Source organism: Amphiura filiformis, chromosome 1 (genome assembly GCF_039555335.1).
Source record: "Amphiura filiformis chromosome 1, Afil_fr2py, whole genome shotgun sequence".
Taxonomy (NCBI): Eukaryota; Metazoa; Echinodermata; class Ophiuroidea; order Amphilepidida; family Amphiuridae; genus Amphiura; species Amphiura filiformis.
The window spans coordinates 52,836,802-52,863,725 of NC_092628.1; the positions used below are offsets into that span (position 1 = coordinate 52,836,802).

Here is a 26,924-nt window from a genome sequence, read left to right on the forward strand (position 1 = left end):
CTCACTTGACCTTTGTGGCTTTATCCTCCCGGTGTCAGGGATCATTTCCCCCGACTTACAGCCCAATTGGACCACGTTCACCTTTCACCTGACCTTTGACCTCACATGACCTTTGTGGTTTTATACTCCCATAGTGTCAGGGGTCATGTTCCCCGAGTTACTGCCCACCCCGAGCAACTTTAAATTTGACCTGACCTTTGACCTCACATGACCTTTGTGGTTTAATGCGGTCATATTTCAACATTTTACTTACCCCTCACCCCCTTATTCACCATTATTGCGTCATCTGTAGAAACTATATAGTGGGATTATTGATTTTCATAAATGCATCATGGGAAGGCGTGATGTAGTTTTAGCCAAGATATCACCCCACACACACCCCCACACCCCCCACACCCTATAGCCATCAGTGGAAATGATGTAGCTGTTTATATCTAGCATACAGGCATCACATCACAAGTTACACTCAAGATATGTAACAAAATTGGCATCTGAACATACCTCAGTTTGTTTCGTGTGAATCGCCCACTTGGGGTTTCATACACCCCAACTGGGCTGTTCCAGTTGAAATTCATACAACCCCTCCGGAAGACATTATCTTTATCTCCCACACAGGGCGTGTGAATTTCGAATGGGCCTACCTCAATGGGTGACTCCGTTTGTAATATTCACTCCCTGTGTGGACGATTCCAGTCATGTCTTGCATGAAGGGTGTATGGATTGCAGTTGGAATAGCCAAAATTTAGAGGTTTGGATGTATGGATTGCAGCTGCAATAGCCAGGCAGCGACTGGTATGATAGAGCCGGCAACTTGTGAAACCGCCCGGCCGTATGACATTTTCCACACGGTTGACGATGGAAATTTACTGAATTTAGAGAATGCACGGCACTCACCACCTGGCACTAGACGAATCCAGACCGAAATTTTACACGTTTTGAAGCACAGACAGCAGAACCATTGCCTGTGGTTATCTCTTGTTTATCAAAACACTAGACTAGATGTCTCCATGTTTTGCCCCTAATTATAATGGGGGTGCGGCACATATGAGGCAAAAATGACCATTTTGACCCCTGTGACCCCCTGGATGACCTCCGATATTAAAACTTTTTAAGACTTTTGTAGCCACTTACCCAATACGGCTTGGCTATGCGTTTGGTCCACATCCGATCACGGATGTAGCACTAGTAGTCAATTGTGAGAAAGAAAGAAAGAAAGAAAGAAACAACTAGAGCTACTGTGGCTCACGAGCCACGAATGTCAGGCGGTGATTGATTCTGATTAGCATCGTTGACCTTAGACCTCGGGTAAACTCATGCTATACTCCCCAAGTGTCAAAAATCATTTTCTGCAAATTACAGCTCGATTGGAGCAATTTTAAATTTGACCTGACCTTCGACCTCGGATGACCTTTGCGGTTTTATACTCCTGAGGTATTAGGGATTGTGTTCCCGGAGTTACAGGCTGATCGGAGTAACTTTAAATTTGACCTGACCTTTAACCTTGGATGACCTTTGCGGTTTTATACTCCTGAAATGTCGGGGATCATTTGTCCTGAGTTGCAGCTCAATCGGAGCAACTTTAAATTTGACCTGATCTTTGACCTCTGATGACCTTTACGGTTTTATACTCCTCCAGTGTCAGGGATTGTTTTCCCTGAGTCACAGGCTGTTTGGAGCAACTTAATATTTGACCTGACCTTTGACCTCGGATGAACTTTCCGGTTTTACACTCCTGAAGTGTCGAGGATCATTTTTCCTGAGTTGCAGCTCAATCGGAGCAACTTAAAATTTGACCTGACCTTTGACCTCAGATGACCTTTATGGATTTACACTCCTTAAGTCAGGGATTGTTTTCCCTGAGTTACAGGCCAATTGGAGGAACTTCAAATTTGACCTGACCTTTGACCTCGGATGACCTTTGCAATTTCATATTTCTCAATTGTCATTGATCATTTTCTCGGAGTTACAGCCCCATCGGATTAACTTTGAATTTGACCTGACACCCCCCTCCTCCCCTACCCATGCTGCCCTTCCGCACTTTCCCATATAACCAAGCAAAAGTGCATTCCTAACACAGTTCCCCGTGCCTATTACTTGGTCCATATAGCAAATAGCCCCCCCCCAAAAAAAAAAAAAGAGAAAGAAAATCTTATGTGAGATCCACTGTCAGCTATCTTCCCAAAACCACACCACTGCCCCTACACTAGACAATCTTTGACATGTTCAGTTTGGTCTAGACTGTGGTTAAGATTTAATATGTTGACTTTCAAAATATTTACTATGCTTATCTCTCGTTATCAAAACAGCAGACAAGCTGTCTCCCTGCCTAAGTTATCTAACAAATTGCTGCCACTAATGATAGCTGCTTCATTACATTTCACACAAATATTTTCACAAAATGACCCCTATCAAGCCTTACATGAACTTTGACCCCAATCTGTGGTACAACTTATTTGAAGCTTGGGCCAGTGGTTCTTGCTGACCATGTTTGGTGGTCATAGCATGTAATTTAAAGGAGCAGTAGCATTTTTAAGATTTTCACAAAATGACCCCTAATAACCCTTATGTGACCTTTGACCCCTATCCGTGTAGAAGTTACATTAAGCTTGGGTCAGTGCTTCTTGTGGCCAAGTTTGGTCAAAATTGGTGCAAGCGTCTGGCACTAGTAGCAATTTTTGGTTCTACTAAAGAAGAAAGAAAGAAAGAAAGAAGATTTGAGAGCTTCACAGTATATCAGGCGGATATATCCGCCTGACATAAACAGCAAGAAAAAAATAAGTTAGGCTGCACGCCTAACTTAAAGAAAGAAAGCACAAGAAAGAAATAAGTTAGGCTGCACGCCTAACTTAAGAAGAAGAACGCGGTAAAAAGAATGCACATCGCCGATGGCGGATGTGCAAGAAGAAGAAAGAAGAAGAACGCGGTAAAAAGAATGCACAGCGCCGATGGCGGCTGTGCAAGAAGAAGAAGAATAGCTGCAACATTATGCAAGTTTGTCCTCCTAAGTCAGTAGTTTCTGCAAATTTGAAACAATTATACTGTCTTTTTTACTTGAAAGATGAATGTTTTGGAATCTGTCTGCTTTTAAAGTAAAATGCATTACATGTATCTACAAGCATATAACAGCAGCTACAACTGTATCTATTATCAGATTGGTCCGAGTATAGTCCCACCGCTTTTTTATGTGAAAATTTTTCACAATTGGGGGTGGGATTATACTCAATTTCAAAAAAAAAAAATGAATTTGAATGCATTTTGAAATCATTAATAGAGTATGACATGAAAACAAAGTATCAATTTTCATATTAAAAATACAAAATATCTTGAAATTTTTTTTTTTTTTTTTTTTTTTTAGGTCAACCTAGCATCTAGGTCTAGGTCCATCCAGGGACACTCCAAAACCGGAAAAAAATAAAAAAAAAAAAAAAAAAAAAAAAAAAAAAAAAATTTTTTTACAATTTCTGAAATTTTTCGAAAAATGGGGGGTGGGATTATACTCGAACATGGGACTATACTCGGACCATTACGGTAATTCATTTGAACCATACTTTGAGCAACTGGTCTTACTTTTATGAGTGAAAAATGTTCACATCAAATCTGGGATGCATGAGGAGTCAAAGACTCGATTTTGGATTTATGTGAAATGGGATGAACCTTAACTCAATAGGGGTGTGTGGGGTGGCCTATGTCATATCTTGGCGGGGGCCTATATCCTCTCAAGTTAAACTCAAGTGTGATCTGTGATACAACAACATCCGTTTCACATGAACTTACAGAAGATCATTAGGGCTAATGATGCATACAGGATTGGATGTGACTAAGGTTGGCATTTTCGGTCGGGTAAACGGGTACCGCCTCGAGATTACATTACCCGGTAGGAAATACCCTCCCCGGTACCCATAATTAAAAAAAAAAAAAAATGCATTGAATTTGAATGCATTTTGAAATCATTAATAGAGTATGACATGAATACAAAGTATCGATTTTCATATTAAAAATACAAAATATCTTGAATTTTTTTTTTTTTTTTTTTTTCAGGTCAACCATGAATGATCCTGGCATTTAGGTCTTTTTTTTTTTATTTTTTTTTACCCTGTTACCCGCCCGAAAAATGCGGCGGGTACCCGGGTACAAAATTACCCGAAAATGCCAGGCCTAGATGTGACCATTTCCCACTCTTAAAAATAAGCCCGGTTGCTCATAATATAGTTCAAATATCCGTATCATTTACATACTGGATTAATGATTATCTTCACAAATGAAGAATAACACATGACTTATTAAGGTTGGTCTGAACCCTGGAATTATGAAAACTTTCGGGCCTCATAACTGCTTAATTATTAGTCTAAAGAATATAAAAGTATACATGTGAGGTCCAATTTGGGCCAAAATGCTCATTTTTGGAGAAAACGGGGTTTTTGGCCCAAATTTTTTCGTGCAACGTAACAAAAAAATTGTTTGGCCAACATTTTTTTTATTAATTTTAAAAACTAGATAAAATATCTAGGGACCGCTTTTTCATTTTTTGAATTTTGTCCAACTTCACCAAAAATATTTGAAATTTGGGCTTAAAATCAGGCTTTTTATGGTTTTTTGAAAATTTTGCATTTTTGACCATTTTGGGTGCAAATTTCTCAAAGTTGGTCAAAATTCAAAAAAATAAAAAAACTGTCCCTAGATATTTTTATCTAGTTTTTAAAAATTAATAAAAAATTTTTTTGGCCAAACAATTTTTTTTTCGTTAAGTTGCACGAAAAAATTTGGCCCAAAAAAACCGGTATTTTGGGATTTTCTCCAAAAATGAGCATTTTGGCCCAAATTGGACCTCACAGATGAATTCAGCAAGTCATTTCCAGTCTAAAATTTATACTTTTATATTCTTTAGACTAATAATTTAGCAGTTATGAAGCCGAAAGTTTCCATAATTCCAGGGTTAAGACCACCCTTAAGGGGGTACTACACCCCTGCCCAATTTTGTGCCTATTTTTTCTCAAAAATTATAGCGCATTGGTGACAAGTAAGATATGTATATTATAGGGGCAAGGACTACAACTACTGCACTGGAAATTTTATTTCGCACAGACAACACTTTGTGGAGTTACAGTCAAAAATGAGGGAAAACCAATATTTGATCAATAAATCAGTAACTACTTGCCTTGAGTTGCTGAATTTTCAGTACAGTAGTTGTAGTCCTTGCCCCTATAATATACATATCTTACTTGTCACCAATGCGCTATAATTTTGTGAAAAATGCAAAATACACACAAAATTGGCCAGGGGTGTAGTACCCCCTTAAGTCTCTGCTTGTTTACCTCATTTACTTATCCAGAACAACTGGTGCTGGTGGTGGAAACAAAACCCTCCTAGTTCGAGCTGTTAATGAGGCCAATGAATCTACAATATCTGCCAGGCCAGTCACAACCATGGCACCAAGCAGAATACAGCAACAGACTCCAGCAACTATGACATTATATTCCAGGACCACAGCTGCTAAGGCAGAGGTGCCTAAAACAGGCCTGGTTTCAAGGTAGATTAAACTCCTGGTTCAAATAATAGTTACAGTTTGTTAGATTTCCCCATAGACATAATGATGTCAGTCTAGCCATTGCAATGTATCCTATCTGCTAAAGGCAGAAATGTTTGGTTTTAAGGTTATTCAGTCCAGCTTCAGTTCTGTTTCCCCATAGACATAATGTCATCAGCCATGGCAGAGCAACAACCCCCTGTAGCCATTGCAATGTATAGTATGACCTCACTGCTAAGGCAGATATCCCTAAAGATGGCATGGCTTTAAGGTAGGATTAATTCAAAATTCTGATGTAGCTCTAATGGCAATAGTCAGATCACAATGCTCAGCAAACCACTTCAGCTATAACATATTATGACCTCAACTGATAAGGCAGAGATATCTGTAACATGAGTTGTTTTCAAGTTGTAGAATGTTTGTATCATAGTTTCAAAAATATACATTGGATTTTTAAAGTAGGGTGTCAAATTCAAGCTAGCATAAGTTATAGTATGTTAAAGATCGTGGATGATATTATTAGTTAAAACTCCCCATTACTAGGTCTCGTTTACGGGAGGTAGCTGAGAGAGACTATGACACTCAAGAGTTTATGACAGTGGAAACAAGTGATCCACAGCAAGTCCAAGTAGAGGAGTATTATGCAGATGATGAAGAACAAGGTATGGACATTTGTGTGGGGGAATTGTATGTGTGCATGTCTGTCAGGGTTTTCACAGTCCTTGAAAGTCCTTGAATTTGAAAACACCTTTTCAAGGCCTTGGAAATCCTGGAAATGTGCACAATGTCCTTGAAAATTGGAATTGTACCTAAAGTATAATTTTGACAAAATTTGGGAAGTGGAGACAAGCTGTCACTTTCGTTAATACATGCTGCATGGAGAGCCGCATCATGATTTTTGTGTTGTGGCAAGTCCTTGAAAATCATACTTATGGACCTTAAAAGTCCTTGAATTTTAAAGGCTTCAAGGTGTGGGAACCCTGGTCTGTCTGTCTGTCTGCCTGGCCATGTGACTGTCTGTCTGTGTTCTTCTGTGTGCAACATGCTTAAGATCCACTACTTCTTAGGGCTGAAAATAAACATGAAAATTTGATTCTTATGCAAATGATAAAAAAGGACTGTGTCTTTTGAAGCTGACTTTGGGAATTGAAGTAGTTATGTATGGGAACAAACATGATATGGAGTCAAAATAAAACATTATAGGGTGCACTTTGTTACATATCTTAGATTTGTGGTATGTAAAACACTTCTACCATTAGCCTCATATTAACAGAAGGCAGACTTTTAAAAATGTATTTGGAAAAAGTGCATTTTAAATATATTCATAACTTTTGAATTGAAAAGAAATGAACATTGGGTTGAGTCTAAAATGTAGTTAACTAATGTTAATATATATCTATTTGTTGCACACCTTACAAAAGCTGAATTCACTTGCTTTGTAACAGTTGGTCGTAGTTGACAAAGCACTTTGACAACAATGTTCTAGTTTCATTCCCCATGATGAATAATAACTACATTATAACATGTTTTTATTTTATCTTTGCTTCCTGTAGAAGAAGATATGGAATCCACCATAGACTCGCGTCATATTTTTGTAGAAGATCTGGCCAAACGAGGGCACACTAACCTACCCAGTAGGGCTGTTGAAGTCATGGATCAGAAAATGGCATACAGTTCAAGTAGTCCTGAGTCAGATGTGATGATGGTAATGGAATCAAAGCCTGTCATTACTGCTGATAAGCATGTTGTAGTAAAAAGGTGTGTTGGGAAATGAAGTTTGAGAAACCGTTTTAGTACATACAAATATTAATTGTCTCTGTATTGAAATATAATCACAAGTTGAAAGATGAATTTTTGCCATTTCTTGAATGTGTACAGCGAGTGAATGAACATTCCATCTTGATTATATTCCTTTAATTTAAGTAAATATTTGTTTTATATGACTTGTTCATTAAATAATTAATATCTTGTCAAGTATATTTCATGATCAGTGTCAAGTCACAACACGATGTAGCATAATTCATATTTCCAATCGTTTACATAATTAGTCTAAACCTAATGCAAGCACAAGTTGAACTTGGAAGCAGTCTTGCTTTGTTAGGGTTCCTGACTGACCATAGCTCAGGACCCTGTTGAGGCCTCTGGGAGCTAACAAACAAAGAAGTCGCTACACAGTCACTGAGGCAAATATTTTTGCTATTGAGCGACCATACTTTTCAAGTGTCATGCATCTAAAGCAAGCAATTATGTTCCACAGACTTATGCAGAAACAGCCCTTGAATTAACCCATGGCACCCACGGCATTTTGCCGTGGGTGCCCATCCCCACTACCGTAATGCCCTCAAAATATGTCCTTTACCCAAGGCAGTTACTTGCCGTGCCCTCTAATGAGTTGCCGTTGGTGCCCCAGCCCTGCCCCTTCATAATTAAATCATCTATCTATGTTTGTGTGTGGGAACTTCACTTTTGAGAAATTGCCTTGGTGCCCTTCTCAAATTTTCAACAGTTGCCATGATGCCCTCATGAAATATTACAAACTGCAGTGTTGCCTTAACTTTTCAGTGAAAATCCAAGGCAATCCAAGCCAATTCTTGCCCCTTCAGATCCTTAATTCGAGGGCTGTGCAGAAAGGGTTATAAATGTGTTGCACATGGTCAAAACTGATGGTAAAAATATTGAAAGGTAACTAACCAATGAAATGTTTAGAATATATGTATGAAACATATAACATGTAAAAGATTTTATGCAACAAACGTTTTGAGTGATTGTGTGTACAAACTTCACTTTGGATCAGTGTAATATGTATGTTTTGCATTTATGAGAAACCTATAATTTGAATCTGTGAAAATTAAGCTTCATGTATGCAGTTTTATGAATGAATTTATAGAATTTATATTAATTGATTAATAATTAAACATAAAACAATTTGGAGACAGTGAAAGAATGAAAGAAAGAAGAACACAAATGAAAGGAAAGAAAAAGGAAGCCTCAATGAATATGAACTCATTTAGAATTGCGATAAAGTGGTAGATTGATAGCAAATACCAGGAAGGGGCGGTGATACAAACATGACACAGGAAAACAAATCAAATGCAATGGTGTCATGATGTTTAAAAAAAGAAATTCATGGAGATCTTAAACATTAGTTGATAACAAATACCAAGAAGAGTACGTGACCAGTGGTAATACAAACATGACACAGGAAAACATAAATACACTACAATGGCATCATGATGTTTAAAAAAAGAAATTCTTGGGAGCTATTCAAAAATATTTGAGAGCAAATACCAAGAAGAGTACGTGACCAGTGGTGATACAAACATGACACAGGAAAACATATGAACTACAATGACGTAATGATGTTTAAAAAAAGAAATTCTTGGAGCTTTTAAAAAATATTTGAGAGCAAATACCAAGAAGAGTACGTGACCAGTGGTGATACAAACATGACACAGGAAAACATATGAACTACAATGACGTAATGATGTTTAAAAAAAGAAATTCTTGGAGCTTTTAAAAAATATTTGAGAGCAAATACCAAGAAGAGTACGTGACCAGTGGTGATACAAACATGACACAGGAAAACATATGAACTACAATGGTGTAATGATGTTTAAAAAAAGAAATTCATGGAGCTTTTAAAAACAGTTGATAGCAAATACCAAGAAGAGTACGTGACCAGTGGTGATACAAACATGACATTGGAAATCATAAATCAACTGTAATGGCATCATGATGTTTAAAAAAAGAAATTCATGGAGCTTTTAAAAACAGTTGAGAGCAAATACCAAGAAGAGTATGTGACTAGTGGTGATACAAACATGACACAGGAACAGTGGCGTAGCCAGGATTTTTGAACCGAGGGGGCACAACTTGTAAATGTACCGACAGAAATATTTTTTGCTGACGGAAGTTGTGATTTGTTGACCCAACTTTTTTTTGCATGGTTTGAAAAACTGAAGAGTAAAAAAAAAAGAAAAAAGGATAATAGGCAATACCAACATAAAAACACACAATTTTTATGTAAAATTCAATTTCATTCACAATTTTTCATCATTTTTTTGATAATTCTCCCCTTTTTTTTCTCTCACCCTGGGTAAATAATAGCCTATTGTTAACCCAATTTTTTTTTTTCACCAACACCTTCCGTCTACCGACGGCCTTACATGAACCGACGGCCATGATGAGGGGGGGACCTGCCTCCCCCACTGGCTACGCCACTGCACAGGAAAACATAAATGAACTACAATGGTATAATGATGTTTTAAAGGAAAGAGAGATGGGCACTTTGGCATGTGAGCACAGCTCCGGCATGACTGTACCTACCTTTACCTTAAAAGGAACAAAAATTTGTGCCCTTGGCAAAAAGTTACTTGTGCAAATTAATGCAGACCTGCCAGCTCTCCCTCATTTTGAGGTTTACCAAAGTGAAAATGAGGGACAGTCCTGTTTTCTGAAAATTTCAGTGATGGCAAATTTAAATGTAGAACAGCAGAAAATGATGCTAATTTCACTTTAAAATTTTGTTATAGTATTCTCTTTAGTCTATTGTGATAAATTGAGACCTGCAAAACCTTCTCTGAATTCTGAAAGTATTACACACCTCAAGTCTTTGAATTTGTCGGTACCTGGTTTGTGTACATTACAAGGTTTTGGCCTCAATGTCCCTCTTTCTGACTTCGGTAGATTGGCAGGTCTGTTAATGTAAAGAAATTCAAATTCTACACCAGATCAGCAGGCTCTGTAGTTTATGAGTCGAGAACAACCAAACATTAGGATATTTCCAATTAGATACATGTTATTATGGAGGGTTTGGGTAGAACATCTTTCCACTTTTTCTTCTTCATCAATTGACCATTGTTCTTACAGGGAAAAGCCCATACCACCACGCCCAGTCAGTCCTAAGTTTATTGTGACTCTAGATGGCCCTCCGCCGAAACCAGGCAAAAACAAGAAACCAAAAACCAAGGCAGCAGCACGAATAGCACCTCGCATGGACATAACAAGAACAATTGATAACAGCGCCACCATAGCAACGCACCCTTATATTGAGGCAGACTATGTACAGGTATGGTAACTCAGTCTTCCCCCTTCATCTTTAATTTGTTGATGCGTTCGTGATTTGCAGAATCTAATTTTGTGTGTGTGTGCTAATTGAAGTGAATTTACATGTACAAAAGAAGAATGCTATATCCAGATAGATGCATTCAAATATGAACACTGTTCCCAGAGCAAAATGTTTTAGAGTTTTCACAATACCCACAATGGATTGTTTCATCATTGAGCTGTCATTTTATGTTCTTCATTCATTAAATTAACAGCAAGATTTGTGGAAGAAGAATTTCATATGTTTTAAGGGGGTACTACACCCCTGCCCAATTTTGTGCCTATTTTTGCATTTTTCTCAAAAATTATAGCGCATTGGTGACAAGTAAGATATGTATATTATAGGGCCAAGGACTACAACTACTGCACTGGAAAATTTATTTCAGCACAGACAACAGTTGTGGAGTTACAGTCAAAAATGAGGGAAACCCAATATTTGATCAATAAATCAATAACTACTTGCCTTGAGTTGCTGAATTTCCAGTGCAGTAGTTGTAGTCCTTGCCCCTATAATGTATATCTTACCTGTCACCAATGCGCTATAATTTGTGAGAAAAATGCAAAAATAGGCACAAAATTGGCCAGGGTGTAGCACCCCCTTAAAGTAATTGACTTGACCACATTTTAATACTTCTTGCTTGTTATAATTTCAGTCTGTAGTGCAGACTACTACATACCAAGATGAATTCATCCCTACAACAGTGCCAAGTGTTCTGGAACAAGCAGAGTATGTGTATGTCCCTAGTCCGATGAGTCCTACAGCGCAAACTGTGCTTAGCCCCACAGCATCAATGACAATGGTGGCCGATGCTGAGCAGGTTGCACTCACTAAGCAGATGCAACTAGAAGGTAAGTTCAGAATGGATTGTGAAGGTAAATGTTCTGCCATGGACGAACAATAGAGCACGTAGTGCGATGGACTTGAAACTCTGTTCATCGACGTGAGGACAGTGACATAATATAAATACGCTGTTTACGTAGCCTATATCGCTAGCTATCGTTGGTGGCAGCAGCATTTTTCTTTAATTATATATTCATTATCAATCAAGATGGCGGTCGAGTCCCGGTTCTCTGTCTCTAATTCTGTGGTGGCAGCAGCATTTTTCTTTAGTCATGTGATAATGGCACCGGCGGATAATACACGGGGGAAGCCGACGGTGTCCACACCTTTTTGTATTGCGCTGGTATAGGAGTTGCAAGGGCCTGGTTCTGCCAGAACAATACGCACAGGTGGAAGTGCCCATCTCTTTTTGCCTTGGCAATTGTGTCCCCGATTCCACTGTATAACTAATCACATGGGTTCACGATAACGACTTGTTTGCAACTTGTAAGCAGTTATAATGAGGCATTTTAGAATGGTCTTATATGAACAGTTCCAATCTGATTGCAACCAATCATTCATACATGGTGTCCCATAAAAAGTTACAGAGTGAATAAAATTGAATATAAGTCGAGAAATAGACATCAGAATAAAAAAAAAAAAAGTAGCGCATAGCCTATTTTATTGTGCATCACATACGAAAATTTTATTTTATTTGGTTGACGGGTTGCGAAGAATTTAAGGATTACACAATGCGCGCATCAATGCAGTTCATTCCAAGTCTGATCAACAGGCACTTTTTATGCCTCCACCGCGAGGTCTGTGCAATGTCTGTGCTTCCGTCCGGATGCTGTATCCCGGGCATGGATGGGCCGATTGACTTCAGATTTTCAGGATAGATGGGTCATGGTCAAAAACTCTGGCTACTTTTTTTTGGTGGGGTTCAGGGTCATATACTGAGGTCAAAGGTCATTTAAGGTCAAATTACTAAAAACTGTCGTGTGGGCATGAAACTTGGTGGGTATAGTCAACATTTAGAGCCAATAACATTTAGATGAAACTTGTTATGTACAGTCAATATGTAGAGCCAAATTTTTGGAAGGTCATTTCAGGGTCATCAGAGGTCGCCCAGGGGTCATCTGAGGTCATATTACTAAATATTGTCTTATGGGCATGAAATTTGGTGGGTACAGTCAACATTTAGAGCCAAATTTTTTGAAGGTCATTTTGGGGTCATCCAGGGTCACCCAGGGGTCATCTCAGGTCAAATTAATAAATTTGGTCGTATGGGCTTGAATCTTGGTGGGTACAGGCAACGTTTAGAGCCAAATTTTTGGAAGGTCATTTTGGGGTCATCCAGGGTCACCCAGGGGTCATCTCAGGTCAAATTAATAAATTTGGTCGTATGGGCTTGAATCTTGGTGGGTACAGTCAACATTTAGAGCCAAATTTTTGGAAGGTCATTTCAGGGTCATCAGAGGTCATCCAGGGGTCATCTGAGGTCAAATGACTAATTATTGTCTTGGTGGGTACAGTCAACATTTAGAGCCAAATTTTTGGAAGGTCATGTTGGGGTCATCGGGGGTCACCCAGGGGTCATCTCAGGTCAAATTAATAAATTTGGTCATATGGGCATGAAACTTGTTGGGTACAGTCAACATTTAGAGCCAGGTCAAATTCAGTCTGCCCTAGCGGCTCGAAACTTTGTATCAAACTTTGTGCTAAATCGCTCCCTTAGGTGGAGGCATCTCGGTCGATGCTGTGCGTCGAAAACCGCGACATCGGAGAACCGCCGTCCATCTAGTTTAATTTCATGCTCGCTCACGGCTTCCTAAAGTTTGTGTATCTCATTAAATTTAGTCCACATTATCTATTTTATAATCCGATGGTGTTATGTTTTTCATGCTTTCACTGAAGATGAATAAAAGTTTGTCCGAGAAATCAACATTGGAAACCTCCCAACTTTAGGTTGTGCAAATATGTTATAAATATTTTAACTTTCCAAAGAACATTTGAGCCAAGAATGACAATGATCGAGCGCTTACAGCTTTATGTGTGATTTTTGATACCATGCAACATTAATGTTGAAGTTTTTTAAAAAAGATTTAAACTTTGCATTACAATTTTTTGGAAATATTTAAAAAACATTAATGTGTGTGAGAAAGATTTTAAGCCAACTGGAATTCCATAATGCAATAATTCTTTATGCAACATCAACATTAACGAAAAAAGATATTTACAAGTACCGAGCATCATCTTACATGCAAGCTTTCATATTCAATATCGTGCAGATTTTCAAAGATTTTCAAATTTGAATGCAACTTAATTAAAAGAACGAAAAGGATTTCATTCAAACTTGGAATGAAGTGAATTGATGCATGCATTATGTAATTGCTCATTTCTTCGCAATCAGTAAACCGATTCCAGTAAAATTAAGATGCAGAATAAGATGGGCTACACCGTTGATGTTTAGATTTTTGGATTCTGATGTCTATTTTTCGACTTCGTCCAAGTTCATTCCCCAGGTTAATTTTTTCTGTGACATCCTGTATAGCTTTAATATGGGAACTTCCATGTAATGTTGGAATGGAGTTCAGGCTCAGATAAGGATGTCAAAGGTCATTTGAGGTCAACTTGTTGGGTAAAAGTAGTCAGCATTTGTGGTTCAAGAACCTTGTTTAAGTTTTAATAGTTCATGGAAAACTGAAATTTATGAAAGGCTACCATTTTTTAAGGTTTAATTTCTTAAATTGAAATATACTCATGTCACGTCTCATTTGTGTTTTTTATATCATATGTTTTAAGAAGAAAGGTTATCATTTTTTAAGGTTTATTAGTTCATGGAAACATAAAATTTATGAAAGGTTACCATTTTTTAAGGTTTATCAATTCATGGTAACATGAAATTTATGAAAGGCTACAATTTTTTAAGGTTTATCAATTCATGGAAACATGAAATTTATGAAAGGCTACCATTTTTTAATGTTTATCAATTCATGGAAACATGAAATTTATGAAAGGCTACCATTTTTTAAGGTTTATTAGTTCATGGCAACGTGAAATTTATCATGTCACATCTCATTTATGCAATTCAAAAGGTGCTATTTTTAAAGTCCAATTTTATGTTTTGTTTTGTATCAACATGGAAGGTTACCATTAAGTCTAGTTCATGGAAAAATGAAATGTCTCATATCACATTATATTTATGGCTGTGTCCATAAAATTTGGGGTCAATGGTGTCATCGTCACATCTGCCAATTCTGGGATCTGTAAAAGTTTTCTGTAAACTATACATTTGAAAATGAAGTACATGTTTGATGTAATTAAAAGAGCAACAAAATTTGTGATCCCATTTTTTTCCCCATGGTCCCATTTTATGCAAGAAAAATAGGCATGGTATAGATCTGTGACTGATTTCTTTGCTAAAAATATTTTTACCTCATAAGATAATGAGTCCAGCAAGGTATTGTATTGTATGAAAAAAGAGATTTATTGTGAAGTATGTGGTACCAATTAAAAAGTAGTGCATTTGTGCACATCATGCACTTGGAGTGTCCTGTTAGTCCCATTTCAATATTGTTGTATTTGTATGTGATTCAAATAATAACCCAAGTCTGGCATATAAAATGACCCCACAAAGTCCCTGAAATGCTAATCGTCATACCTAATACAGTTTAATCCACTCATTTGCAAGTAAAACTTGCCCTAATGACCAGGTAAATCTTAATTGAAGGAATTAAAATGATACACATTTTTTTTAGTATTCTCAAAATCACTTTCCATGGACTTTGGTATATTCAGTTGTGTTGTCCTTGTCATGCGTGACAACTCTAATTTGGTACATGTTTCTCAGTATATGGGTGAAAGTTGATAGCAAAGGGAATTAAATGAAGGGAAAAGTATATGGGTATGGTTTGACTTTCATCGCTTGAAGGGGTGTAGAATCAATGCTAAATTGGTCAATTTGGTCCCCCATAAAGTGGCACCCAGGGCGTGTGCCCCCCCCCCCATGCACAAATCTTTATATTATGCACAAATATTTACACACCCAGGTATTTGAATTTACACATCCAAACCTTCAAATCCTACCTAAGACCTTGACACATAGTAACGCTGAGCCTAAAATGTACGTATGTGTGCACAACAAGGTTGGGCATACTACTTCAATAGTGAAACAGACTTATCCTGTATTTTGATTGACAGTTGTTGGGCAGCTTGGTACATCAAATTTTTCCAAGATGGTGAACATCAACTGCCATTAATTCTGACCCTTTGTGGCAAAAATACAGCTTATTTAGAGAATGTCAACATAGGGGTATCAGTTTGAATATTTTCCTAGCATATTGAGCTTATACCTCATCTACTTAGGGTTTTCAAATTATGATAGTAATGGAAAGAAACAGCAGAATTTTCGTCATTTTTCGCCATTTAGATTTTATATACAGATCTGCAAAAATATGCATCACCTCTTCCACAAGTCAATCTATTACATAAGTCATGCAACACAAGCATGATTGCACATTGAGTATGTGACTGACTGCGCAAACATGTGGCTTATCCTAGTATATTATTATTCGAGAAAATATATAGGTCTCATGGTCGCAACACCAAGACCTCAAGACTCCGTCACTGGACCAGTATCACATCATGAAAAGGTTTTGTTTTTATTAAACAAAACTCATATTGATCATCAAAACAAATAAAAACAGCCGGCTCTCAACATGCAATATTCAAAATTCCCACGCCAAAATTGTTTGTGGCAATGATGTCATGGTTATTTGTGCTCAATTGTCGTCAGCCTTCATTGTGTTACTGGGACGTCATTGCCACAGGCAATTTCGGTGCCCGGTAATTTTGAATATTGTGTGGTAAGAGACGGCTGTTTTTATTCATTTTTATGGTCAATATGAGTTTGTTTTAAATAAAACCATGTGATTTGTGCTTTTTCTAACATATAAGGCATAATGTTGTGATTGCCAGAGTGTTGCTTTAATGTCGTGTAGCAAGTAATTGGTTGCTTACATTTCTCACATTTTTTTCTCTCATCATTGCTTTTCTTGAGATCATGCTTGAAATGAAATGAAAAGATTTTCCCATTCCAACCTTCATCCATTGTAAATTCCTGTCATTCTCATCCATTTTGAGTGTGACACCAAAAAAATCTTGATTACAGAGATTGCAGATATCAATGTACATGTATTGTATTTGAACCAAGTGTGATTGATAGATGCAATAAATAAGGGTTTGATAACCTGTACTAATAAAAGAACCTGTCATTATGAAAGCATCATCTCCGAAGGACTAATTATCCCATCAAGGGTTATTGACAAGTGTGCAATTATGCAAGAGAAAGTAATTTAATAATCATACCTACTGATGCTCATAATAATTACAGTGTTTAAAATTGGTTGTCTAATTAGCGAAACTAATTAAACTGATAATTGTCATTTTGCCTGGATCATTTCCCTAGGCAATTTCAATTATTACTTAGGATAATGAGCAATTAACATCTTAATTAAAAGTTGTTAGGCCTAATCTACTATCCATTGTTATGAGTATATATGACGGCAGGTTTTTTTTTGTGTATTATGCCCTTGTGCTGAAATTACTGACACTAAGTAAGAGTTTTTCCTTGTTCAATAATAACTAGTTATGGCACCTCAGATGTGTGATGGCAGTGAGCACAGTGTGTCACATGTTGGGTAAAATATTTTGTCTCCTTCATTAAATGAATGAAGGAGACAACTTGACTTCAGCAGTCAAGTTAGCTCAATCGATAAGGCGTTCGACTATGGTGTGAGAGGTTACGGGTTCGAACCCTGGCGGTTCCCTGGACAAGGAACTCACTGCTAATTTGTCTCGTTGTAACCCCGACGAAACTTCCTGATTGCGAAGGTTATTTGTGGAATGTCTAGTGTGTGCGCTCTTGAAGCAGCAAAGTCCCTGAAATGCTGTTAAATGGTTTGTGGAATGATGTGGGCCGTAGTGGTCAGCGACAACCTGTAAAGTGTGCTGAGGCTTGTGGATCAACGTCTAGGCGTTGTGCCTGTGCGTAGCGCACTGTAAATCACTGTGCTTTCTTTCTTTTTTAAAAATTCTTTGATTTCCTTTAAGACTTTGCACATTTTACATACAAACCCTACCTCTAAAATCTTACAAAGCAAAATCACTGCACATGCATGCATCCCATTTGATGCCATGATGCAATCAGCCTAAGTCATATATGCACGCTTTCATTGGCCGGGCCAGTGAAAGACCTGTGGCTACTGGTCAGTGCTCTTGCGCTTGGCACCTGATGGGTCTAAGGGTTGAATCCTGGGGTGCCAAGTAATTTATTTGTTCATCTTCTTTCATTTCTTCTTTCCTTTCCAATAGCTGAAAAACACTTTTAGCATTGGGGTTAATTAAGGCATACCTAACGGTTGTAAATATGTTTGTTCCTCTATGTACAAAACCGCTTTAAAATTTCAGAATAAGTGGTTTGTTTATTTGTACCATGGTACAGCTTGTCACCTATATAAACAAATATAAACGAATATAAATCAAAATAAAACAAAACAACAGACAAAGAAATAATCTAATTACAGCCCATTTTGCTTAATAACACACTGTGCTGTATTACAAGTCCACACACACCTGCCCAAGTTTTCAATATCAATTCAAATGTGGTAAGGGTCTCTTGTTGTCAGGGTTGTTGATTTAAATCAGATTTTTTTAAATTTAAATCGATTTATAAAAAAAACATTTATTCCAAGAACTGCTATACCTCATGATAAAGTTAAAAGACTACCAGGGGAATGCTAATCACATGCACAATCCTACCAGGTATTTACAAAAAATCAAAACATGTTTTTACATTGTGAAAATTTCAAAGAAAACATTTCGTAAAATCATGGGGAACAAACCTGTTGAATTCTGCACCTTGAATTTTTAGCAATAGATAAAGTGACATCATAAGGGTATTTTAATTGTATCCAAAAGTTGTAGAAGCATTAAGAATGTAAAACAATTTAAGCAAGACATTAACTTACATTTATCAAAAATGGTAAAAAATGGAAAAAGTTGATTTGAATCAGTGATTTAAAAAAAAATCAAGTGATTTAAATCGTGATTTAAATCAATGATTTAAATCGGCATGATTTAAATCAAACAATCCTGCTTGTTGCCAGCATCAGTTCTGTATTCTTGCACTACCCTGGTATGTATTTTCATTATAACAATTGACTGATAATTGTATGCTTTTTGCAATATGGTCTCTTACATATGGGAAAAACTGAGCTGATTCTTAGACCCCGTTTAGACTAGGGAAAAGTCATACTTCAACAACAACTTTTTTGAAGTCGAGTTCAGTCGAATTCAGGTTGTTCAATTACGATCGAAGTCGAGTTCAAAAGTCGTTCAACAATGCTCCTGAGGTTCATTAAGTCGAATTCAATTTGACCTTGTCGTGGTTGCTAGTGCGACTTTTCCTGGTCTAAACAGTCATTCGACTTTTTCATGCGTGTCGCTGACCTGGCGAGGTGAATTTCCGGTTCGTCGATTTTTCGATAAGCAACGGCACTGTGATATCGATAAACAATAGCTCTTCTTGTGTATTTTCGTACATGCACAGCATACTGTAGAGTAAGTGAGTGTACATCCATGTACGAAGTGTTTGATCGTATCTTTTTCGAGTTTTCCAGGAATAGTTTTTGCTAATTTTTTTAAAAATTGATCGACCTGAAATTGAAATTGTGCCCAAGGTTCCCAACAACTTCAACAAGATGAAACTTAGGGTAAAATGTGGACTAAAAACAAGAAACTTGATATATACTTGTTTTGATGACTACATACAGAGTCGAATTTGTTCGGGATACTGTTTGACCCCTGATGACCCTTTTTATTTTTTGACCTGTTCTTGTCATATTGAGGATTCTTTTTACCACATAAGCCCAATTGGGCATACTTTATGTTTGTCACCATATGACCTTTGACCTTGAGTGACCTCAGTTTGATTTTGTTCATCCTCCCGTGATATAGAGAATTTTCACCAAGTTTAAGCCCAATCGGGTGAAGTTTAAAATTTAGCCCCTGGATGACCTCTGATCTCGGAAGACCCCGATTTAATTTTTGTGTTCTCCTCATATGAAAGATTCCACCCACCAAGTTTATGGCCAATCAGTTGAAGTTTAAATTTAGCCCGAAAATAACCTTTGACCACAGTTGACCTTGATTTTATTGCCCACATGATATTCCCCTCATAACGAGGATTCCACCCACCATGTTTGAGCCCGATCAGACAAAGTTTGAAATTTTGACCTTTGACCTCGAATGACCTTTAAAACCACTCGGTCAACAGTGAATGCCTGGTACCGATCTATATCCAAGACGTGTTGAAGCGTGGCAATACTTGTGCCAAGTCTTTGAATTTTGTGCATGATTGCAATTGTAAAGAAAACATACAAAATTGCATGTTTTTGGCCCATTTTCCTTCGAATTGCAAAAATATTAATGTGCATGCTGAGATTAATAATGTTATGCAGAGGTCCACTCTTGTTTGTTAGTAGCCTCGCATCAAAGTTTAGCTGCATAGTTCCCAGGGCAGGCTAATTTTTATGTAAATGAATAACAATCAAATGCAAAAGAAATTGCACCTTTACTTCAGATGCAGACCTGGTCATGCTTATTTGGCACGATCACCTGTGAAAATTGAGTTGTAGATCTGAATTACCCATATTGCAAATGAAATCAACCTTGAGGAAATTGAATTAATGTTATATTACATAAAGACCATCAGAAAAGGTGTTGCACTGTTTAACTACTAATCTGTCTTGTCTTTGGTACAACTGCTTTAAAGCAGGCCAGGGTTGGTGTAAGCTAGTGAAACATGTGGCTTCTTTTCATGATCACTTTATTCTTATTTCTGTGAATGTTCTCAGATTTTTTGGCTCCCCCACATATAAAGGGTTCACAAAAAATAACTCCCCCCTTAAAATGACCAAACATTTCTTTGTATAACTTGACATACATTTCGTTGATTTGAAAAATTTAAAAACCTGAAAATAAAGGAATCATTTTCCTATCCTCCCAAAGTTCTTTTTTAGAAATATCTCTTTGCTTTGGCCAAAAATAATGACACTTTTCAAAAATGATGCTTTCAGAAAAAGTTGCACTTTTCCACATCCTATACATGTAGTGTACAAAAACATTCTCGATATCAATGTTTTGATTGATTTAATGGTGTTTTTGTTTTCTTTAATTTTTATGTGTACGATAACCCAGTTATTCATACAATCATCTTACAGTATAAAACAATGATTTATTGACATGTACGGGGTATTTCTAGAAGGTTTTATTGAGTAGGTGTTTCAAAAATGGTAAAATCAATTTAGGAATTACAAAACATTTCTTTCATAACTTGACATTCATTTTATTTATTTGAAAAATTTAAAAGCCTGTGAATAAAGGCATATTTTTGCTACCCTACCAAAGTTAACCCTTCTCAAAATCCTTTTAATTTGGTAAAAAATAATCACATTTTTCAAAAATGATGCTTTAAAAAAACCTGCAATTTTCAACATCCCATACATGCAATGTACAAAACTTTCTCGATATCAATGTTATGATTGATTTAATTGGGTTTTTTCCTTCACCTTTCTGTCTCTGATCCCTTAGTCACCCATGCAACCATCATGTTGTACAAAATAATGATTCATAGAAGTGGAAAAGTGCAACTTTTTCTGAAAGCATCATTTTTGGAAAATGTGTTATATTCAATAAAAACAAAAAGATTTTTAGAAGAACGAACTTTGGGAGGGTAGAAAAACGATTACTTTATTCACAGGTTTTTAAATTTTTCAAATCAATGAAATGTATGTCAAGTTACGCAAAGAAATGTTTTGTAATTTTAGGGGGGAGTTATTTTTTGTGAACCCTTTATGTAGGGCTTATGACAGGGTTCGAGGTTTGAGTCAGGTTTCACTGCCAAATGTGTGAAAAAAATATTTAGGTGTGAAGAATACTTCTAAAATGAGCATATATAGTAATTCTAAGGTAAAAATGTCTGAATTTTCAATTTTTCTAACTTAGAATACTGTATCTTAAGTCGTTTTTGGGTTATACATGGATTTATGGCCATTTTTTTACTGAAAATGACCAGTTTTAGGTGAAAAAAATTTCACCATTAATTTTTAATCATTAATATTTTCTACTATATAGATAAATGTTGTCTTTCTCTGTTATTTTGTATTACCTGATGGTTTATTTGTTCAAATAAAACTGTTTTTAATTGATTTCATCGCTACTTTGTATACGGTACCATACCCGGATAAAGTTGAACTTGAAAGTGAAAAAACGAAGCCCAAAAAAGGTCATTTTCGAGAGATTTGTATCTTAGTTTCGCCATAAAATTTGATCTAAAGAGGCTAGAGACCTCATTAACCCCTCATTTTAATGATATTTCAATTTGCCACACACTGATAATAATTTTAACTTCCTTAAAAAAGAGAAATTGAAGAAAATTGCAAAAATGTTACCCATACCCTAAGCGTGAAAAAAATATGGCAAATTGTAAAACAAAATTATTTCGGAAAAACTTATGGAGGTACAGCTCTGAAAAGTTGATCGATTGTGCACTCTACCAATCCCCACAATCGATTAGATTTGTGGAATGATGCCATGTATACTTTTTTCAAAATAATTTTTTTTTACGACTCAGATTTTGCCCCATTTTGAGGTTCACACCATTTTTCTGATGTATCAACCCCTTAAACCCAAAGGTCACACCCATAAAAGTTATTCCAGGAAGAGCAGTCAATGCCTTTCATGTTGTGCCCTCAAATATGTAATTATAAAGGGATGATCTGGTGATAATACGACCACCGATGATGAAGAATCTTTCACACCGGGAGATGTAGTATGGGCAAAGCATGGTTGCTACTGGTATCCAGCTAAAGTCATTTCCCCAACTGATGTACCTGAACATCTATCTGAAGTTCTATATCCTGAGAAAACTGAATCAGAATCAAGTAATAGTCAAGTGGTATGGTGAAGAGAATTTTAGTTCTGTACCAGCTCATCACATCATCCATTTATCAAAAAAAAAGTTGATGCAGGGCTGCTAGATCACACAATATTCAGTTGCGCTATCAACAAGCCATTTCTGATGTCAGGGGTGAATAAAGTGCTATGCTTCAGTATAAACATTTTAAGATTGTGTAAAGGGAATCAGTTATACATTAACACTTTAAGAACATCATTTCTTTATGAGTTTAGACATCAATAGATTTATTGTCTTGACACCAAACCTGACCGCTATATGTTTACTAAATATATAGGAATACAGGGCCTCAGTACCAACATCATTTCATTTTCATACATGAGAACAGTGTTTAAGCAGTCTTTATAGTTTGTTTAACATATTTATAGATTCAAAACAACTTAACTGAAGTAATAATGCTCTGTAACTTTTTTTTAAATACAGTTGTGTTCCAAGTAGACTCCCAGGATTCTTCGTAAAAACAACATGCGCTTAGAATTTGTTACATATCTTTAAAATGGTGATACCCTGTGTATTAAAAACTTCAGAAATGGACTCAGCACAAAATTCTAGTCCAGAAAACATGTATAATGTTATGATAACATGAATTTCATTTTTCCCCATTTTGGCAGTAAAACCGCACTCAAACCTCGAACCCTGTCTTATGTTATCATCCAAATGGTTGTTTGTTTCTTTGTTTACACTTTCTTTATTTGTTTGGCTGTCCGGTTCTTTGTTTGTTTGTCCGGGCGGAAGCAAAACCATTGATCCACTCTGCAGCTTAATCACAATAACTGATCAACTTCAAACTTGGTATGGGGATTGGATATGGTATTTGTGTCATGTTATTTGCATATTTATGAATATTAATGAGCTGATTTGCATATTTTGTCTACATTTTCATTATTCCACTCTGCAGTTTAATCGCAAAGGCCAATCAACTCTAAACTTGGTATGTGGATTGGATATGTTGGCCTGATGTGCTGTATAGTTTTGTGTCATGTTATTTGCATATTTATGAATATTAATGAGCTGATTTGCATACTTTGCCTACATTTTCATTAATCCGCTCTGCCGCTTAAATGCAAAAACCGATCAACTTTCATCTTGGAATTGTGATAGTATATGTTGGCCTGATGTTCTGTAATAGTTTTGTGTCATGTTATTTGCATATTTATGAATATCAATTAGCTTATTTGCATATTTATGAATATCAATTAGCTTATTTACATATTGTCTATTATTTGTATTTACAAATGTGTGGGCCACCTTAATTGCAAACCATGTAATTCTAGTTTTATCATAGTTTCTTTAATTTAGCTAAAAAAAAGTACAAAAGGATACTAATCACGCACACATAATTTGTGAGATTTTCATTTCATGAGGAATATTTATATTATAATTTTATTACGTATTTCTTGGCCATGGTGGAACACTGAGCAACACTTGTAGCTTCACGAAAACACGCGAGCGTACATCGCTATCGACAAGCGTTGCATGCACATTTGACCTCGATCGTGTGCATGTACATTGAATCTGTGCATGCACGGTTAGATTAAGTTCACTACTCATTTCACAGATACGCATGGATATTTTGCTCGGCCATGTTTTCTAGTTTCGAGAGCGGGACCGAGACTCAGGCTAGCAAATGTCACGTGCCTCACGTTGCGCAGCTTCGATAAGCAATGCATTTCATTTACCAGAAAAAGTTGCAGCATGCCGTCAAAAATATAAACAAGTAAACAGACGTCGTCTGCTGCAAAACGATGACGTAACAACCATTTTAAACATACAAAGACATGGTTTAGTAAATAACTGGTGTATTAAAATGTAATAAAACATACTTTATGCGTTTGTATCATATTTTTCTGTGTGTTTTCCTTTTTTGACCAGTATATATTTGAACAAATTGAAAAAAATGTGGTAACAAGGTCAAGGTCAAACCACTTTGGTTTAATGGGGGTGGGAGGGTTCAATTCCCCCATATTCAAGCAAGCAAATGACTCTGACCCCCTTAAATGAAGCCCCAGACCCCAAACACAAGGAATTTCCCTTAATATTTTGTTGTTGTCACATTTTCAATCATCACAATGAGTAAAGTTCACCTTGCCCACAATGAAATTTATTAAATTTAAAGACCCCACTGGAACAGACCCCTACTGCGCCATGCCTTATGAAAAAACCCTATTTAATTCACATTGACTGCCCCTGGTTACGGATGGTGTCATCTTTTATTTACAGTCATTCAGTCATTTAATATCTTGGATTAATCAACCCAAAATGTCATTATAGTTATGTAATTCTATTATTTGTGGAAAGTACAAAAGGGTTATAATACTGTAGAGTTCTACAAAGTAAAAAATTAGTTATTTAATTCTATTACAGTAATAGAATTACATAACTAATATGTGGCTGGACGCGGCGAATGAGCCGTAAACTCGGCATACTTCATTTCGAGCTACAGGTGAAAATATATGCAAATCTCGTATTTTGGCGAAGTTGAGATTTTTGCAGATTTGAAATGTTTAAGCTTTCTTCTAAACACATACAAAGTTTTATTTTAAAGAAATAAGTGGAAATATGAAATAATCTACATTTTCTGAGGCCCATCTGATGAATGGTCATTATGCTTCCCTAAATTTGAACGCGTTTTTTCTCGGTTTCGCTTTTTGATTCATGACAACCTATAACAAGCCATAACTTCGCTTCTGATTGTCATATGAAGTTCATTGAGGTGTCATTTTAATCCCTGAAACATGCTCTTTGCAAATATGTAAAAAAGTAAAAATGACCAGAGGGGGGCTTTACGGCTTATTCGAGGTGTCCAGGCACATATGAATATTTCTCATGAAATGAAAATCTCAAAAATTATGTGTGCGTGATTGGTATCCCCTCTGGGGCCAAGTTAATTTCAAAATAATTTTACGGCAATGAAATATTTTCTTAACATTTGTTAAGCTCACATCTGGGGATTTCTCTTCCCTCCACATCCAAGATGCTGCCATGAATGACACTCACTCAAAGTCACTCACCATTGGTCTTTTAAGGGACACTCTCATGATTATAACATAATAAGAGAAGCATATTATATGTATTGTGGTTGGATTTAATCAGCCCGGGAGTTGTTTGTTTGCTGAACAAGTGCTGAACAATTTTGTCACAATTATGTTTGCATATTTATGAATATTAAGTATCTAATTTGCATATTTAGGCCATCATTTTTTTACCTCTGAAGGTCTGGAACCCTGAAGCCACAGAATAGATTCATCAGGTTTGAAGATAAATAATTACAAAGATTCTTCTAAACAAAACCAAATTTTACTCACTAGTTTGACAGTTTTATGGTCGAAAAGCATCATCAGAATATTGTAGAATGTAGAGGGTGTAGAATTGTCACTCAGTAGAGGATCATACATGACACATACACCCTCTTTAGTCCGGAATCGTCCAACCAGAAGAAGTGATCATCAGTCAATATTCTGACGATGCTTTTCGACCATGAAAAGCGAAACTGTCAAACTAGTTTTTGTTAGAAGAATCATTGTATTTATTTTTGTGTATCCCTGAAGTACAGAAAATTTAAAACTTTTAGGTGATTAATTGTTGGTAATAAATGTATAAGTCCTGTCTTTTATTATTTCAGAACAAGTGGTACTGGAGCGACAGCAGCAGCCAGGGAGCGCCACCCAGCGACAGCAACCATCTGAGCGTTGCCGATTTTGGCCAGCATGTAAGAACGGCAATGATTGTCCATTTGTACATCCAACTCAATCTTGCAAGTGAGTAATGAATATTTATAGGATGCATTATGCATGTGTGTACACCCGGTTTACACCATGGAAATGGCTATATTCAAGGGAGAATAAAACAGGATTCCTTGATGTGAACGCATTGGTTTTCCATGGATATTATTTGCTTTAATAACATGTTACAACAAGGTAAAATCCCTTCAAAATTGGACTTGTGTTTCCCGTACCATTGCACAACAAAGTGCTAATATAGATACGTCAAAAGAAATTGAATACTGCCAATGCCAAAAGAAATATTTGTTGACCATATCATACGTACATTTATTGGAACTGATATCTGTCTGATGATCACATCGTATTGTGTGTTTACAATGCTACCACTTAACGCATCTGTGATTATCTGCCTCTGGTAATTGAAATGTTGTGATTCAATTTCTTTTCAAATTTGTTGAGCTTATGATATCCTGTGATAACATTGTAATTGTATCTTATGAAAGGGGCCGTGTCCTTGCCAGATACATCAACTATTCTCTGTAGCTCCAACAGTCTATTTTTGTGGTGTCTGCATGGGATACTTAAAAGGTGACTAACATAGAATTCAGTGTTGCCATACATTTTCACTGATAAGCTGCATACCTCTCTCAAGTAGCCCAACTAACTATTAACCGTAATGGCCGAAGGGGTTTTTGGCGACTGGAAGGGAGAAAC

General features: G+C 36.6%; 1 protein-coding gene across 1 annotated transcript in view; it reads left to right on the forward strand.

Moving 5' to 3' along the window:
- The window catches only part of LOC140148709 (zinc finger CCCH domain-containing protein 14-like), a 76,038-nt gene that overhangs the window by 18,498 nt on the left and 30,616 nt on the right, over positions 1 to 26,924 (forward strand). The window contains 6 exon segments of the mRNA XM_072170753.1: positions 5,330 to 5,527; positions 6,068 to 6,186; positions 7,078 to 7,282; positions 10,394 to 10,592; positions 11,284 to 11,479; positions 26,111 to 26,246. Of these exon segments, the coding sequence (XP_072026854.1) occupies positions 5,330 to 5,527; positions 6,068 to 6,186; positions 7,078 to 7,282; positions 10,394 to 10,592; positions 11,284 to 11,479; positions 26,111 to 26,246 (1,053 nt within the window).